This window comes from Anomaloglossus baeobatrachus, chromosome 3, assembly GCF_048569485.1.
Source record: "Anomaloglossus baeobatrachus isolate aAnoBae1 chromosome 3, aAnoBae1.hap1, whole genome shotgun sequence".
NCBI lineage: Eukaryota > Metazoa > Chordata > Amphibia > Anura > Aromobatidae > Anomaloglossus > Anomaloglossus baeobatrachus.
Window position 1 is genome coordinate 57,665,489 of NC_134355.1, and position 19,314 is coordinate 57,684,802.

A 19,314-nucleotide genomic window follows, 5' to 3' on the forward strand; every position below is an offset into this window, starting at 1 on the left:
GGCTGCACTGTGGCTCCCAGCTCCATTCGCTTTAATGGAGGCAGGTTTTTTGGCGAATAACTGTAAAGAGCGGGGTTAAAAATTTCCCCTCAAAACATAGCCTATGACGCTCTCGGGGTCCAGAAGTGTGAGTGTGCAAAATCTTGTGGCTGTAGCTGCGACGGTGCAGATGCCAATCCCGGACATACACACACATACACACACACATTCAGCTTTATATATATATATATATATATATATATATATATATATATATATATATATATATATATAATTATTTATTATTATAGCGCCATTTATTCCATGGCGCTTTACAAGTGAAAGAGGGAATACGTACAACAATCATTAACAGTACAAAACAGACTGGTATAGGAGGAGAGAAGACCCTGCCCGCGAGGGCTCACAGTCTACAGGGGATGGGTGATGGTACAATAGGTTAGACCAGAGCTGGTTGCGCAGTGGTGTACTGGACTGAGGGCTACTGTAGGTTGTAGGCTTTATATATATACACACACACAGTACAGACCAAAAGTTTGGACACACCTCCTCATTCAAAGAGTTTTCTTTATTTTGATGACTCTAAAAATTGTACATTCACACTGAAGGCACCAAAACTATGAATTAACACATGTGGAATGAAATACTTAAAAAAGTGTGAAACAACTGAAAATATGTCTTATATTCTAGGTTCTTCAAAGTAGCCACCTTTTGCTTTGATTACTGCTTTGCACACTCTTGGCATTCTCTTGATGAGCTTGAAGAGGTAGTCACTGGAAATGGTTTTCCAACAGTCTTGAAGGAGTTCCCAGAGATGCTTAGCACTTATTGGCCTTTTTGCCTTCACTCTGCGGTCCAGCTCACCCCAAACCATCTCGATTGGGTTCAGGTCTGGTGACTGTGGAGGCCAGGTCATCTGGCGTAGCATCCCATCACTCTCCTTCTTAGTCAAATAGCCCTTACACAGCCTGGAGGTGTGTTTGGGGTCATTGTCCTGTTGAAAAATAAATGATGGTCCAACTAAACGCAAACCGGATGGAATAGCACACCGCTGCAAGATGCTGTGGTAGCCATGCTGGTTCTGTATGCCATCAATTTTGAATAAATCCTCAACAGTGTCACCAGCAAAGCAGCCCCACACCATCACACCTCCTCCTCCATGCTTCACGGTGGGAACCAGCCATGTAGAGTCCATCCGTTCACCTTGTCTACAAAGATACGGTGGTTGGATCCAAAGATCTCAAATTTGGACTCGTCAGTCCAAAGCACAGATGTCCACTGGTCTAATGTCCATTCCATGTGTTCTTTAGCCCAAACAAGTCTCTTCTGCTTGTTGCCTGTCCTTAGCAGTGGTTTCCTAGCAGCTATTTTACCATGAAGGCCTGCTGCACAAAGTCTCCTCTTAACAGTTGTTCTAGAGATGAGAAGGTGTGTCCAAACTTTTGGTGTGTGGTCCATGCTCGGTGACCATCAAACTTAACTGAACTGGAATTGTTTTGAAAACAGGAATGGTCAAATATACCTTCATCCAGGATCCAGGAACTTATTAAAAGCTACAGGAAGTGACTAGAGGCTGTTATTTTTGCAAAAGGAGGATCTACATTTTATGTTGAGGTGCCCATACTTTTGCACCGGTCAAATTTTGTTTAAATGTAGATTGCACATTCTCTATTAGTACAATAAACCTCATTTCAATCCAGAAAAATTAGTCCATCAGTTATTAGATATATGAAACTGAAATAGCTGTTGCAAAACCCCACATGGTTATAAAGAAAAGAAGGGAATTTTGTTTACTTACCGTAAATTCCTTTTCTTCTAGCTCCAATTGGGAGACCCAGACAATTGACAATTGGGTGTAAAGGCTATGCCTCCGGAGGCCGCACAAAGTATTACACTAAAAGTGTAAAGCCCCTCCCCTTCTGCCTATACACCCCCCGTGCTCCCACGGGCTCCTCAGTTTTGGTGCAAAAGCAAGAAGGAGGAAAAAATTATCAACTGGTTTAAAGTAAATTCAATCCGAAGGAATATCGGAGAACTGAAACCATTCAACATGAACAACATGTGTACACAAAAAAACAGGGGCGGGTGCTGGGTCTCCCAATTGGAGCTAGAAGAAAAGGAATTTACGGTAAGTAAACAAAATTCCCTTCTTCTTTGTCGCTCCATTGGGAGACCCAGACAATTGGGACGTCCAAAAGCAGTCCCTGGGTGGGTAAAATAATACCTCGTAATGGAGCCGTAAAACGGCCCCTTCCTACAGGTGGGCAACTGCCGCCTGAAGGACTCGTCTACCTAGGCTGGCATCCGCCGAAGCATAGGTATGCACCTGATAGTGTTTCGTGAAAGTGTGCAGGCTCGACCAGGTAGCCGCCTGACACACCTGCTGAGCCGTAGCCTGGTGCCTCAAAGCCCAGGACGCACCCACGGCTCTGGTAGAATGGGCCTTCAGCCCTGCGGGAACCGGAAGCCCAGCAGAACGGTAAGCTTCGAGAATTGGCTCCTTGATCCACCGAGCCAGGGTTGATTTGGAAGCCTGTGACCCTTTACGCTGGCCAGCGACAAGGACAAAGAGTGCATCCGAGCGGCGCAGGGGCGCCGTACGAGAAATGTAGAGTCTGAGTGCTCTCACCAGATCTAACAAGTGCAAATCCTTTTCACATTGGTGAACTGGATGAGGACAAAAAGAGGGTAAGGAGATATCCTGATTGAGATGAAAAGGGGATACCACCTTGGGGAGAAATTCCGGAACCGGACGCAGAACCACCTTGTCCTGGTGAAACACCAGGAAAGGGGCTTTGCACGACAACGCTGCTAGCTCAGACACTCTCCGAAGAGAGGTGACTGCTACTAGGAAGACCACTTTCTGCGAAAGGCGTGAGAGAGAAATATCCCTCATTGGCTCGAATGGTGGTTTCTGAAGAGCCACCAGCACCCTGTTCAGATCCCAGTGATCTAACGGCCGCTTGTAAGGAGGAACGATGTGACAAACCCCCTGCAGGAACGTGCGTACCTGTGGAAGTCTGGCTAGGCGCTTCTGGAAAAACACAGAGAGCGCTGAGACTTGTCCCTTAAGGGAGCCGAGCGACAAACCCTTTTCAAGTCCAGATTGAAGGAAGGACAGAAAAGTGGGCAAGGCAAAAGGCCAGGGAGAAAAACCCTGAGCAGAGCACCATGACAGGAAAATTTTCCACGTCCTGTGGTAGATCTTGGCGGACGTTGGTTTCCTAGGCCTGTCTCATAGTGGCAATGACCTCTTGAGATAATCCTGAAGACGCTAGGATCCAGGACTCAATGGCCACACAGTCAGGTTGAGGGCCGCAGAATTCAGATGGAAAAACGGCCCTTGAGACAGCAAGTCTGGTCGGTCTGGTAGTGCCCACGGTTGGCCGACCGTGAGATGCCACAGATCCGGGTACCACGACCTCCTCGGCCAGTCTGGAGCGACGAGGATGACGCGGCGGCAGTCGGCCCTGATCTTGCGTAACACTCTGGGCAACAGTGCCAGCGGAGGAAACACATAAGGGAGCTGAAACTGCGACCAATCCTGAACTAAGGCGTCTGCCGCCATAGCTCTGGGATCTTGAGACCGTGCCATGAACGTCGGTACCTTGTTGTTGTGCCGGGACGCCATGAGGTCGACGTCCGGCACCCCCCAGCGGCAAAAGATCTCCTGAAACACGTCCGGGTGAAGGGACCATTCCCCTGCGTCCATGCCCTGGCGACTGAGATAATCTGCTTCCCAGTTTTCCACGCCCGGGATGTGAACTGCAGAGATGGTGGAGGCCGTGGCTTCCACCCACATCAAGATCCGCCGGACTTCCTGGAAGGCTTGCCGACTGCGTGTGCCGCCTTGGTGGTTGATGTATGCCACCGCTGTGGAATTGTCCGACTGAATTCGGATCTGCTTGCTTTCCAGCCACTGCTGGAACGCTTTCAGGGCAAGGTACACTGCCCGTATTTCCAGAACATTGATCTGAAGTGAGGACTCTTGCCGGGTCCACGTACCCTGAGCCCTGTGGTGGAGAAAAACCGCTCCCCACCCTGACAGACTCGCGTCCGTCGTGACCACCTCCCAGGAAGGGGGTAGGAAGGATTTCCCCTTCGATAATGAAGTGGGAAGAAGCCACCACCGAAGGGAAGCTTTTGTCGCCTGAGAGAGAGAGACGTTCCTGTCGAGGGACGTCGGCTTCCTGTCCCATTTGCGAAGGATGTCCCATTGAAAAGGACGCAGGTGAAACTGCGCGAAAGGGACTGCCTCCATTGCTGCCACCATCTTCCCCAGGAAGTGCATGAGGCGCCTCAAGGGGTGTGCCTGACCTTGAAGGAGAGATTGTACCCCCTTCTGTAGCGACCGCTGCTTGATCAGCGGAAGCTTCACTATCGCTGAGAGGGTATGAAACTCCATGCCAAGATATGTCAGCGATTGGGCCGGTGTCAGATTTGACTTTGGAAAATTGATGATCCACCCGAAACTCTGGAGAGTCTCCAGAGTAGCGTCGAGGCTGTGTTGGCATGCCTCTTGAGAGGGTGCCTTGATCAGGAGATCGTCCAAGTAAGGGATCACCGAGTGACCCTGAGAGTGGAGGACCGCTACTACAGTAGCCATAACCTTGGTGAAAACCCGTGGGGCTGTTGCCAGGCCGAACGGCAGTGCCACGAACTGCAGGTGTTCGTCTCCTATGGCGAAGCGCAAGAAGCGCTGGTGCTCTGGAGCAATCGGTACGTGGAGATAAGCATCTTTGATATCGATCGATGCAAGGAAATCTCCCTGGGACATTGAGGCGATGACGGAGCGGAGGGATTCCATCCGGGACCGCCTGGTCTTTACGTGTTTGTTGAGCAGTTTCAGGTCCAGGACAGGACGGAAAGACCCGTCCTTCTTTGGGACCACAAACAGGTTGGAATAAAACCCGTGACCCTGTTGCTGAAGAGGAACAGGGACCACCACTCCTTCTGCCTTCAGAATGCCCAGCGCCTGCAGAAGAGCCTCGGCTCGCTCGGGAGGCGGGGATGACCTGAAGAATCGAGTCGGGGGACGAGAGCTGAACTCTATCCTGTAACCGTGAGACAGAATGTCTCTCACCCAGCGGTCTTTTACCCGTGGCAGCCAGGTGTCGCAAAAGCGGGAGAGCCTGCCACCGACCGAGGATGCAACTTGCGGAGGCCGAAAGTTATGAGGAAGCCGCTTTGGTAGCGGCACCTCCTGTGGTCTTTTTTGGACATGACTTAGACCGCCATGAATCAGAGTTCCTTTGATCTTTCTGAGGCCTTTTGGACGAGGAGAATTGGGACCTGCCCGCGCCCCGAAAGGACCGAAACCTCGACTGCCCCCTCCTCTGTTGGGGTATGTTCGGTTTGGGCTGGGGTAAGGATGTATCCTTTCCCTTGGATTGTTTGATGATTTCATCCAAACGCTCGCCAAACAATCGGTCGCCAGAAATTGGCAAACTAGTTAAGCGCTTTTTGGAAGCAGAATCTGCCTTCCATTCCCGTAGCCACAAGGCCCTGCGGAGTACCACCGAATTGGCGGATGCAACCGCCGTACGGCTCGCAGAGTCCAAAACAGCATTAATAGCGTAAGACGCCATTGCTGACGTCTGAGCGGTTATGGACGCCACCTGCGGCGCGGAAGTGCGTGTGGCTGCGTCAATTTGCGCTTGACCTGCTGATATAGCTTGTAGCGCCCATACGGCTGCGAATGCTGAGGCAAAAGAAGCGCCGATAGCTTCATAGATGGATTTCAACCAGAGCTCCATCTGCCTGTCAGTGGCATCTTTGAGTGAAGCCCCATCTTCAACTGCAAGTATGGATCTAGCCGCCAGTCTGGAGATTGGAGGATCCACCTTGGGACACTGAGTCCAACCTTTGACCACGTCAGGGGGAAAGGGATAACGTGTATCCTTAAGGCGCTTAGAAAAACGCTTATCTGGACAATCATGGTGATTCTGGACTGCCTCTCTGAAATCAGAGTGGTCCAGAAACATACTCGGTGTACGCTTGGGAAACCTGAAACGGAATTTCTCCTGCTGAGAAGCTGACTCCTCCACCGGAGGAGCTGAGGGAGAAATATCCAACATTCGATTGATGGACGCAATAAGATCGTTCACTATGGCGTCCCCGTCCGGAGTATCAAGATTGAGAGCGGCCTCAGGATCAGAATCCTGATCAGCTACCTCCGCGTCATCAACTAGAGATTCCCCTCGCTGAGACCCTGAACAACATGATGATGTCGAGGGAATTTCCAAGCGAGCTCGCTTAATCGGTCTGGGGCTGGGGTCCGTGTCAGAGCCCCCAGCCTGGGGTCCGTGTCAGAGCCCCCAGCCTGGGATCTATGAGATACCCCGGGGTGACATTGTTGGTCCAACTGAGGGGGGCCAGGGAACAATGACTCAACAGAGTCCCTGTGCTGAGATACCGGTCTGGACTGCAAGGCTTCTAGTATCTTAGCCATAGTTTCAGAGAGTTTATCTGTAAAAACTGCAAACTCCGTCCCTGTCACCTGGAGAGTGTCAGCAGGTGGCTCCCCCTGGGCCCCTCTTAGCAGAGGCTCCGGCTGAGCAAGTGCAGTAGGGGCCGAGCAGTGCACACAATGAGGGTCAGTGGAACCTGCCGGTAGCGGCGTCGTACATGCGGCGCAGGCAGCATAGTGAGCCTGTGTTTTGGCACCCCTGCCTTTTGTGGGCGCCATGCTATTGTCTTCCCTGAGCAACACAATAGAGTATATAGCCAGAAAACAACTGTGCACTATACAGTGTAAAGTATATACCATAAACATATAATTACACCTCTGCACAATGGGGCTAGCACCACAGGTGCTGCTTACCACCCGCTTCAAGCGGTTGTGAGGCCACCATAATCCCTGCCTGGGTCTCCCAGAATTTGTCCCCCTCTGCAGCGTCCGAGGAGCTGACAGGAATGGCTGCCGGCGTCCTGAGGAGAGGAGGGAGCCGTGGGCGTGACCCAGAAAGTGCGGGAACTGGTGCCCCACAGTGCACAGTGAGGGGGGTGGAGTATGCAAAGCATTCTCCAGCCCTCATTGCTGCTCGTCTGTACAGCGTCCCGCCCTTCCCCTGCTTGTCAGGGCTGTGGGCGGGAGGAAGAAAGACTAGGCCGCAAAAGCCGGGGACTCGAGTAATAAGCGTGGCCGCCGTAAAAGCGCGGCCGCGCGGAAGTCCCCGGCGCACTACAAGTCCCAGCCGCGCCTCAGTGTTAAACATGGCGGCGGCGGTCAGCGCGGTAGTCCCCCTACATAAACACACTCAGCGACGCTGAGTGTGTAATGGCACATTTAACCCGGTCAGCGCCGCGGTCCCCGGTGCACTAGCACACCCAGCAATGCTGGAGTGTTGCTGTGCTCGGTCCCCACGGGGACACAGAGTACCTCCAAGTAGCAGGGCCATGTCCCTGAACGATACCCGGCTCCTATCCAGCAGGCTCCCAGGAGTTGTGGATGAAGCACGGTCTCAGTGCCTGGAGACCGATAGGATCCCACTTCACCCAGAGCCCTAAGGGGGATGGGGAAGGAAAACAGCATGTGGGCTCCAGCCTCCGTACCCGCAATGGATACCTCAACCTTAACAACACCGCCGACAAGAGTGGGGTGAGAAGGGAGCATGCTGGGGGCCCTATATGGGCCCACTTTTCTTCCATCCGACAAAGTCAGCAGCTGCTGCTGACCAATCTATGGAGCTGTGCGTGCATGTCTGCCTCCTTCGCACAAAGCATAAAAACTGAGGAGCCCGTGGGAGCACGGGGGGTGTATAGGCAGAAGGGGAGGGGCTTTACACTTTTAGTGTAATACTTTGTGCGGCCTCCGGAGGCATAGCCTATACACCCAATTGTCAATTGTCTGGGTCTCCCAATGGAGCGACAAAGAAAAGGTATATATATTTATTTTATATATATATATATATATATATATATATATATATATATATATATATATATATATATATATATATATATATATATATATGTGTGTGTGTGTGTGTGTGTGTGTGTGTGTATTTATTTATACACTGTATAAACACACATACATACATACATACGCACACATAATATTTTGTTTACATGTTTGGATCGTAATATTGGTCGTAAACCTTCATAGGCTCCATGATGTCCAAACATTAAAAGCAAGAGTCATATTTCCGCCGCCACCTCTGTGACATAGATAGATAGATAGATAGATAGATAGATAGATAGATAGATAGATAGATAGATAGGCGGCTTTTCATTTTGGTTCGAAAAGCCAAAACTTTTTTAACCGTAGGAGGATATTTTTCTGTTTTCTTTATTTTTAATGGCACTATTTGATTTACCGTATAATGTACTGAAAGTTGAAAAGAAACAAAATTGTAAATGGGATGAATTGAAGCCAGACATATTAAAATAAATGTGGCTGTACCGTTGTTCCTCGCACACCCTGGTGCCTGGGAGAGCAACTGTGCAGGAAACAATTAAAATGTTACACAATGTTCTCCAAAATCAGAGGGTGACTTAGAAATTGTACCCCCATTGACCATAAATTAGGACATATCCTAGCAATATGCCATTAGTTTATGTGATAGGGAAAGAAAGATGGTGCAAATTAATTCACAGGACCCAGGCCAGGTGGGAGCCCTGCAAACCGCCTCCTACCGCCTGGCTCTTTTTGAGTAGTTGGCCTGGCACGATATCACATGAGCGTCACGCTGCAAGGAGGACATCGCACCAGACCAGCTAATTAAAAGAGCCAGTGTGGTCAGGAGGTAGGAGGTGGGTCGCAGGGCTCCTGTCTGGCGGCCACAGATAGACTTAGGAATATTCCTTCATGTCCATCTCCAATAGACAGTGTGAAGAATATGGCATATAGATACATGCCAATCACATGCCAATCACTTGCCAATCATCCATAATAATACATACATCCTGACCTTCAGTAAATCCAGAGGTCACCAAGATGGGATAGAAATAAAAGACCAAGGGCTTGGAACAAATGGCAGGTGACAAAGTTAATTATAGCAAAAAAGCAGCCTGTCAGGACTCTGGTTTATCCTTTTTGGGCTTTTTGCCCTTTTCCAAAATGGCATCCCCTGCTTCATTCTTCTCCATGTCTTCTATGTCCTCTTGCCTTTAGATCCCAGTCCAGCCCTCTGCTAGGGTATTCTGCCTGGTTTCCTACTCCTAGTGGCATCTCAAGTTACTTCAGCAAATCCTGTGTGAAACGCCTGTTGCTGCTCTTCAGAGGTTCTGCCATCTTCTGCTCACCTGCTGCTGATGCCTAGCCCCTGTTGTGGCTCTAGTCTGACCTGCCTTGCTGACGCGTAAGCTGGTTTACTTAATTATACTGCTCTGTTGCTTCCACCATTGAATTGATGCAGTAGCAGAGCACGGGACTGTTCTGGACACTGCTCTGCATTTGTTTTCTGAACATTGTATACTGCTTGTTGCTTCCACCATTGAATTGATGCATCAGCAGAGCACAGGACTGTTCAGGACACTAGAATCTGCTCTGCATTTGTTTTCTGAACATTGTCTACTGCTCTGTTGCTTCCACCATTGAATTGATTCAGTAGCAGAGCATGGGACTGTTCTGGACACTAGGCACTGCTCTGCATTTGTTTTCTGACCATTGTATACTGCTCTGTTGCTTCCACCATTGAATTGATGCATCAGCAGAGCACAGGACTGTTCAGGACACTAGAATCTGCTCTGCATTTGTTTTCTGACCATTGTATACTGCTCTGTTGCTTCCACCATTGAATTGATGCATCAGCAGAGCACAGGACTGTTCAGGACACTAGAATCTGCTCTGCATTTGTTTTCTGAACATTGTATTCTGCTCTGTTGCTTCCACCATTGAATTGATGCAGTAGCACAGCATGGGACTGTTCTGGACACTAGGCATTGCTCTGCATTTGTTTTCTGAACATTGTATACTCCTCTGTTGCTTTCACCATTGAATTGATGCAGCAGCAGAGCACAGGACTGTTCAGGACACTAGAATCTGCTCTGCATTTGTTTTCTGAATATTGTATACTGCTCTGCATCTCACTTCGGACTTTCAGAGACTTCCATAAGGAGCTTCAAAGACTGCATTGCTAAATCACATTTTCCTGTGAGGTTTTCAAGACACTTTCCTTAAAGGCTTCATTTGATACTTTCAGTGTGTGTTTATGGACTTGATTGTTTTCCTCTGCACTTGTTTGCTAATCACCGTGTGTTACAATACAAACTTTATCACCTATACACCGGGTTCAGTTGTGTCTTTGCTCCACACAAATAGATTCCTGAGTTATCATTATAATTATTACACAGCCCTTGACTACAGCGAGCCAACAAAAGTAATTCAGCTAGGGAAGTAGGCGGGCAACTTCAAATTTCGGAGGAGCTTGAAGGAGGACTTTCAGACATTGAGGCATTGAGGCTCCTGTGTAAGAAGTACAATATTGGGGAGTGCGTAGCTCCCACAAATATGGCAGGCATATTTCTAGCCTCAGGACAGCGAGACGGACATCACACATATTTTTCCTTAATAGTGGGGATCAGCCCATAATTAATAACTAGCTGAGAGAAGACAATAGACCCATCATGTTTTCCATCTATGGATAGATCAAATCATAAATAGAAACATGATGGTAATATCTTACGCATGAGACACTCCAAGGCGGAAATGTAGGGAAAACTTCAAATTCATAATTTTCTAGAGCCTCAAGGCCCATCCTATGTCCAGCCCAGTCATAGGTCACCAGGTGGGAGGTACACAGGTTTATAAAATCAGAGCGGACATTTTGAAGGTGTTCTTTTCAGAGAGGTCACGTCCAGAAAACGTGTGGGAGGTACCAGTGGTTCCACAGCGCCTCCCCTGTGTCGAGCCAGCACCAGGCCTAATCATAAGGAACAAGGGAACTAATTCATATGTCTATCTGCTTGAAACTATCTCTAACTTGTATCCACATTTCTGACCATAATATTTGTAAATTCATCTGGTATTTTTTGTAGTATCTAGTGTGTCCTTAAGGGGCATAATTTAATCCTGGGCTGTTCTTTTGTCTCGATCCACGAATCCCATGTCTGTGAGCTCGGTTTAGTATCACATGCTACCTGAGGTGGTTTCTGGCCCAATATAATTCTGCTAAAGGACCAGGCTTACATCTAATGAGGAATGATGGCAAACTATTGAACTGGCTGGGCCCTGTTTCACTGGGGTTAGTGAAAAGGACCTGTCGGGGTTGTGAGTGAGTGGGGTGTTGCGCAGGAGATTGCGTGGCCCGCTCTCTCTCCGTCCCCATGTCTCCCTGTGCCTGCGTGGACAGGGGTGTCAGTGTAACACTGCGCCAAGCTGACCTTGCGTACCCCATGGGGGCTCGGAAAATTACATGTTGGCGGAAGTGACGAGGTAATACCACATGGCTCCGATGTATTAGAGACGTCAGGGTGGGGCTGCGAGGTGCTGGTTCGTCCGTGTGTCCCCCCCCCCCCCCCCAACTCCTTCCACCAGCTGGTTCGAGACAGACACTGATATTTCATGTGACTAATGGCAGAAGACTATTCAGTATTGCTCTTTTGCTGTAAGCAACACAACAACAAACTCAAAATGTGAAGATTACATATTCTTATGTTGTGGTAATTAAAGGTGAGGGGTCCTGGGTTTTAATACTAAGGTCTTCTGGCAGATAAAAATCAATAATAACTTCATAAAAGAGTTTTGATTTTAACTAAACTTCAAATAAAGAAAAAAAAAAAAGTTTTTGTTAAATTGGTCATTGTGCCGGGGAGCGGTGTTCCGGCAGAATAGTGCTCTTACAGTCCTGGTATCTGCAATGCTCGGTAAAGGTTAGGATATCGATTCATGTACAGGTCTGAAAAGGGCAAAACAGGATCAGCAGAAGGAGAACAAGACAGGAGAAATATCAAGTATCCCTGTGATCAGACTGAACAGCATGTGGCTGCTTGTTCCCTGTCACCAGAGACACGGTGTGATATACTGAATGGCGCATGCAAAGAAAAATGGTCCTGGTCTGAACATTACTATTGTAGAGAGCTGAAAACACGTACATGACGGCGCAGCATCTGCACGGCGTCCCCGCACCATCTGCACCGCGTCCCCGCGAAATCCGCACCGCGTCCCCGCGCCATCCACACCGTGTCCCCGCGCCATCCACACAGCGTCCCCGCAACATCCACGCCGCGTCCCCACGCCGAATCCCCGCGCCATCCAACCCGCGTCCTTGCGCCATCCAAACCGCGTCCCTGCGCCATCTGCACAGCTCAAAGTGAAGGAGGCTGCAAGCACTCTGTGCCAAAGAAACTGGCCACTGCTGGTAAACTGCAGAAGTAGCCAATAACCAAAGCAACAAGCAGTAAACTATACAACTAAAAATCAATCTATTCTTGAGAGCGAGAGGATTTTTTTTATATTGCAAAGTTGACGCAACTTTACCCATTACAATGATGAGAAACTCCTTTAGGCCTAAGCCACACGGCATGAAAATTGGAGCGAGTGCAATGTGATAAAACATCGCATTCCACTCGGACCAATATTAGCCTGTGTGTCAGCAACCATGAGCGATTATTTTCTCAGCCCTAATCGGACAGAGAAAACAATCGCAGCATGCTGCGACTGTAATGTGATCCTGGTTTCTCTCGCACCCATTCAAGTCTATGGGGCGAGAGAAAAAAAAATAAATAAAAAAAAAATCGCACTGCACTCACAGTACATCGGTGTACTGCGAGTGCAGTGCCAGAATGACAATAGCCAGCAATGGGGGAGAGAGGGAGATAAACCCCTCCCTTCCCTCCGTAGCGCTGGCCCGCCCTTCCTGAGCGCCGTCCCTCCCCTCCTCAGTGCCAGCTTGTCCCCCGCAGCTGAGGTCCGATCGCGATCGGACCTCAGTTGGAGTGACACTCAGATGACATTCGGTTCCTGCTGTGCTGCCAGCGTGAGCCGAGTGTCATGTAAGAATCACATTAGTCCCCCATGTGGCCCCGGACTTAATTCCCAATTGTTACCATTTCCTCTTGTCAATGGGTTGTGTCTAGAGAGGAGTGGACCCATTGAAATTCGGTTCAGCCGGACTTTAGATAAAGTTCGTATTGGGACCTCAAACTCATTGGACGTCGCTGATTCGGCAGTTTGGGTCTCCACCTACATACAGCCAGCAATAAACAGATCCCTTGCGGGGGACAGTGGGAGAGGGGTTTTTGTTTGTTTTTTTGGTGCATACTACATCCAAAAATGCTTGTTACCCCCAGTGTGGAGGCATTTAGAGACTGCAAGCGGCTTGCACTGGGCTGAGCACCGAGCGTACCCGAGCACGACGATGCTCCAGCCAGTGGTTTGCATACAAAGCACCCAAACTCCGAACTTAAACATTGATTTTTTTTTTGTAATGTCTGTTTTCAATACAAACACCAAACTTTATAGTTCAGGTTCATTCATTTCTAGTTGTGTCCTTACAAAGTCGGAACTGATTGGATTGGTCAATGACAAACTGTGTAATGACGAACCAGGAAGAACAACAGAGGAAAACAAAATGAGGAGATCAAAAAATAAAAAAAGAAAAAAAAAAAGAAAAAAAAATGATGCTCCAGAATTTCTATTCCATGGAGATTACAAGAATTTAGTAAGACAGACAAGTCAGGAAACGGAGGGGATGTGAGTGTACAGAGCGGGCGTTACCTGGTGGTGCTGGACTCTATTTATATTGCAGGTGAAGCTGTGATATAAATGGAATTTGTCGACGTCTTTCACGTTTCCTTCCTTCTCTTTTCCTGTTGATTTAGCCAGGGCAGACTGGAGGGTGACGTAATTCTGTTTGCAGCTAGAAATGCAAGAAAACAATAGATGGTCATCATCAGAGTGATAAACAGAGTCATACACCCCTACAGGGGCCTGCTGGAGCACCGGGATGGTACTGCAAGTGGACGCAGGCAGCACTCCAATAATAAAGTGCAACATTATGGGGCCTTATTGGCCCATGTGGTGATAATTCAGTTCATAGTGTGAACCTTTCTCAAGCATCACACTACAAGTAAAAAATAGCAACATAAAGAGGCGTAAATATGCTCCAAAAATTAAGCATTTACTTACAGCAAAGATGGGCTGCAGTGTGTACATCACCCCGGCCAAAAACTAATACTCTACCAGGATGCAGCTAAACCCCCACTAAAGTGGAGGCATCACAGGTGCAGGAGGGGCAGATCACACACACTTCCAAACATGGAGGGGGCGATTGCTGGATGATAAAACTGCACACTGATGGCTTGCATAGAGCGCTGTTCACACCTGCAGATGCAGTCACAAGCCTGCAGCCTATTAGGTGACGCCCATACTATTAGACCAGGCGGGCTGCCAAGCCATACTCCATCTGTGCACCATACAGGGACAGGAACTCTAATATGCAAGGCCAAAGGCCTAAGCCACACGACGAGAAAATCAGTGCGAGTGGAGAGCGATAAAACATCGTATTCCACTCGGACCAATTCTAGCCTGTGTGTCAGCACACATGAGCGATTATTTTCTCAGCCCTAATCGGACCAAGAAAACACGCAGCATGCTGCGATTGTAATGCGAGACTCTTTCCCTCGCACCCATTCAAGTCTATGGGGCGAGAGAAAAATCGCACTGCACTCGCGGTAAACCAGTGTACCACGCGTGCAAAGCGAGAATCGCAATAGCCAGGTACGGAGGAGAGAGGGAGAAAAATCCGTCCCCTCCTCAATGCCGTCCCGCCCCCCGCAGCTGAGGTCCGCTCGCACAGTCGGACCTCAGACGCAGGGATACTAGCATGTCACTCTGCTCCTGCTTTGCTGCCAGCGTGAGCCGAGTGTCATGCGAGCATCGCACTAGTGCCCCGTGTGGCCCCGGCCTAACAGAAAGGGTTCTGGCTGCATCCTGTACAAAAAAATATGAGATTTTAGTTGGTATTCTTGCCAGAATACGGAAGCCTACAACACTCGTCATGGGGCCTCATGCTTGTAGGTCCCTACACTATATATAAAAAATAGCAACATAAAGAGGCATAAATATCTTCCAAAAATGCAAGCCATCAGTGTGCAGATTTATCATCCAGCAATCGCCATCTCCATGTTTTGGACGTGTGTGTGATTTGCTCCTCCTGCACCTGTGATGCCTTCACTTAGTGGGGGTTTAGCTGCATCCTGTTAGAGTATTAGTTTTTGGTCTGGGCGGAGTACAACTGCTGCCTTTTTTGCTGTAAGTACATCACACTACAAGCCAATAAGTTACCACGTGGGTCAAAGAAAAAGATTTTGGGTACTCACCGTACAGTCTCTTTCTTGGAGGACACAGGAGACCATGGCTGTTGAAGCCGCAGTTCTGAGATCATCTGACCTCTCTGATCATGCACACCATGATCAAAGCGAGAAAGCCTTCTTCATCTTGCATATATCATCACACCTAGTCCTGGTGAAACACCAGATAGGGAGAACGGAGGAAAGAACTGCCAGCTTGGACACTCATCATGATCGAGGTGATGGCCACCAAGAAAGCAACATTCCAGGAAAGAAAAGATAGAGGAACCTCTAGAAGAGGCTCAAAAGAAGAATCCTGAAGAGCGGTCAGGGTGAGATTAGGGTCCAAAGGTGCCACAGGAGGATGGTAAGGTGGTATAGAACGTGTGACCCCAGAACAAAGATCCTAACCTGGGATCTGGTACGAGATGTATTCTTTGAAAGAGAATGGAGAGTGGAGGGTGTCGGAACCTGACCCTAGAGAGAACTGAGAGCAAGACTGGAAGAATCACAATAGGGTGGGTAAGGACAAAATCTTCAGGACCATCTGATTAGATTTGCACCATCAGAAGAAGACCTTCCATGTGCGATAATATGGGGGATGAAGAAGTCTTCCTCGCTTTGATGACAGATGATCTCAGATCTGCGGCTTCAACAGCCATGGTCTCCTGTGTCCCCCAATGAAGCGATAAAGATAAAGTGCAATAATTTAGCAATTTATCTTTTTGGACTATTGCCTTTATGTGTACTATTTATTTATCAATTGTTAGAAATACCTGGGAATCTTAGTGAGAAATAGAGATAGATAGATGTAGACAAGCAGCCGTTGATGGGAATGATCGATAATTATATTTGTATTTCCAATTACAATTGAGGTTGTAAAAAAAAAAACGGAGGGGGCTATGTAATCCATGCTCAGGTAGCACACTTCAGATCACATTAATTTCAGTGGAAGCAGAACTGCAGTGCCCGAGACCGGCCAGGTATACGGAGCTGTGAGGTCTACACCCTGCACTGTGTTGACCCCCGTTCACCGTGGGAACTGTAAAAAGCGGTTTGTGGCAGTGCCTGGTGTCAGCCCCCCACTGATCGGATATTGATTATCTGGAGTTTCAGTTCCCAGAGCTGCACATTGACAGGAGTGTCTGTGTAGGTAAGAATGAATGATGCACCCACAATTCTTAAAAGGATTTTTCCAGTCATCGTTAAAGGGAATCGTCAGCAGGTTTTTGCTGCTTTCATCTGAGAGCAGCATGATGTAGGCAAATAGACCGGGAGTCCAATGAGGTATCACTTAGATTACTGGGTGCAGCCATTCTGACACAATCAAAGTTTTTAGATTTAGCCATGTAGCAGAGCTGAGAGAGCTGCCCTCCTCCCACACCAGGCTCTCTATAGAGATTGTACATTGATAGTGAGCTATGCCAGACTACCATGCATGTGACATTGTAGTCCGAGCAATGATAACCCAATGATAAAGGTCCTGCTGCTTAACTAAACATAGCAAATAAGCAACTGATCGGAATTTTGACAAAACAGGCATCCCTGATTTTTTTTGTGTTAACCCTTACAGCTTGCTGGCTTCAGCTTTCATAGCAAAAACCTGCTGACAGATTCTCTTTAAATGTTTCCAGTGGGAAAGGATACTTAGGCGGGCTTTGCACGTTGCGACATCGCAAGCCGATGCTGCGATGTCACACGCGATAGTCCCCGCCCCTGTCGCAGGTGCGATATCTTGTGATAGCTGGCGTAGCGATAATAATCGCTACGCCAGCTTCACATGCACTCACCTGCCCTGCGACCGTCCCTCTGGATGGCAACCCGCCTCCTTCCTAAAGGGGACGGGTCGTGCGGCATCACAGCAACATCACACGGCAGGCGGCCAATGGCGGTGGAGGGGCGGAGATGAGCAGGATGTAAACATCCCGCCCACCTCCTTCCTTCCGTATAGCCGCTGGCGGCAGGTAAGGAGATGTTCCTCGCTCCTGCGGCTTTACACAAAGCGATGTGTGCTGCCGCAGGAACGAGGAACTACATCGTACCTGTCGCGGCACCGGCATTATAGAAATGTCGGAGCCTGCACCGATGATACGATAACGACGCTTCTGCGCTCGTTCATCGTATCATCTAGGATTTACACACTACGACATTGCAAGTGACGCCGGATGTGCGTCACTTTCGATTTGACCCCACCGACATCGCACCTGCGATGTCGTAGTGTGCAAAGCCGCCCTTAGATTTAAAAAAAGAAGACCAGAAATCTCTTCTAACACTGAGACCTTTCATTGTAAGGATCAATAAAAGTCCTGGCAGTCTGTCCGCTCATCGAATAATAAGTACTTATGTATTGCCATCGCCCAGTAATGTGCCATCGCTCCAGGCAATGGAAAACCTATGGAACTTATACTATACCCTCAAAAAGCCCTCATAGCAATTTTTCCTCCGATGTCATGATTGAAGGCAACATACACAACACACGCAAACAAATCCACACACATAAAACACAGCACACACATATATTATAAATAAAAATAAATAAAATATATATATATATATATATATATATATATATATATATATATATATATATATATATATATATATATATATATATATATATATATATATATATATATATATCATACATATATTAGTCGGGTGGCAGGAGAACGTTTTGGCACTTACAGGTTTCTGATGTGTTCTAATGAGTCCTTATCTTTGGCGATCATGTCTGCTAAGATGTGCTGCACTCCCGCCTCGATATCCGAAAGTTTTGAAAGGCCTGTAATGCAAGAGAATAAAATTAAATTGTGTTCACAAACACACACGATTTCAGATACAATAGAATATATTCACATTGCATATGCTCCAACGCATACACCATACACATCTATGGAATGCCAGAGACCAGAAGAAAATCTAAATATTATCCAGTATGCACTCACATATTTTGTTACTGTATAGAAAACTGCAGATAACGCCGTTTCTTACACAAGAATCCAGTAAAAAGAACAAAAGCAGGAAAAAAAAACTTCAGTATGTGAGACAATTGACGACATTCTAAAGGAAGGTGCTAATGACATGACACGTTCATACACAGAAAACCAGACTAAATAAACAGGTCCGGTATTCTGCATAATTATAGGTGATACAATCGTGTAAAAATCAGTTACAATTTTGGAGAAGGACGATTGGTAAAATTGCAGGCAGAAGATTTCCAACTTCTGTAGTTTAACAATGCAACACTGCCCTCTAGTGGTAACACTCGAAAATGAATCTAAGCAGAATTTCCTGGACGTTCTTCTAAGGTTTATCAAATATAAAAATTTCTTTAATTCCTAATAAAATGTGAAATATAAATGAAGAAAATGGTTATAAAGGCAAGTGGACATTATTAAGTGCAGCATGAACCATGCATTTAAGTCCCTACCCATTATGTGATATTCATGGACGATATGCCGCCGGTTGACAGCTTTCTCCCTGGGCACAGTATATATAATAGCCTATTGTCTTTGGTGGGTGGTATAGTCCCACAGCCTGCAGCTTTTACACTCTAATTTCCCCATGACAACACTACCTGCCTCTGCTCTTGCACCAATTCCAGCCATTTATGATGTGGACATGGATGTCAAAGGTGAAAGGATTTATAAAACGGATGTACGACAGGAAGATAGAAAAAAACAGGAAGAGTTTTCATGAGCACAATATTAGAATTTCTGATTTGGGGCCCTTAGGCCAAGAAATAATAATGCTTCTGAGCTCATCCTCAATATAACATGCCAGAATCCATCCCACAGTGGCCCCAATGGATGCCATTGACGTACAGTGGGAGGCATTAGGTTCCTTTGTACACTGTGTGCAGAATTATTAGGCAAATGAGTATTTTGATCACATGATGCTTTCTATACATGTTGTCCTACTCCAAGCTGTATAGGCTGAGAGCCAACTACCTATTAAGTAAATCAGGTGATGTGCATCTCTGTAATGAGGAGGGGTGCGGTGTAATGACATCAACACCCTATATAAGGTGTGCTTAATTATTAGGCAACTTCCTTTCCTTTGGCAAAATGGGTCAGAAGAGAC

The 19,314-nt window shown here is 47.5% G+C and overlaps 1 protein-coding gene across 1 annotated transcript in view; it reads right to left on the reverse strand.

Moving 5' to 3' along the window:
• SRBD1 (S1 RNA binding domain 1) overlaps positions 1–19,314 on the reverse strand; it is a 342,086-nt gene that overhangs the window by 250,613 nt on the left and 72,159 nt on the right. Inside the window, 2 exon segments of the mRNA XM_075338030.1 lie at positions 13,658–13,799; positions 17,917–18,013. Coding sequence (XP_075194145.1) covers positions 13,658–13,799; positions 17,917–18,013 — 239 coding nt within the window.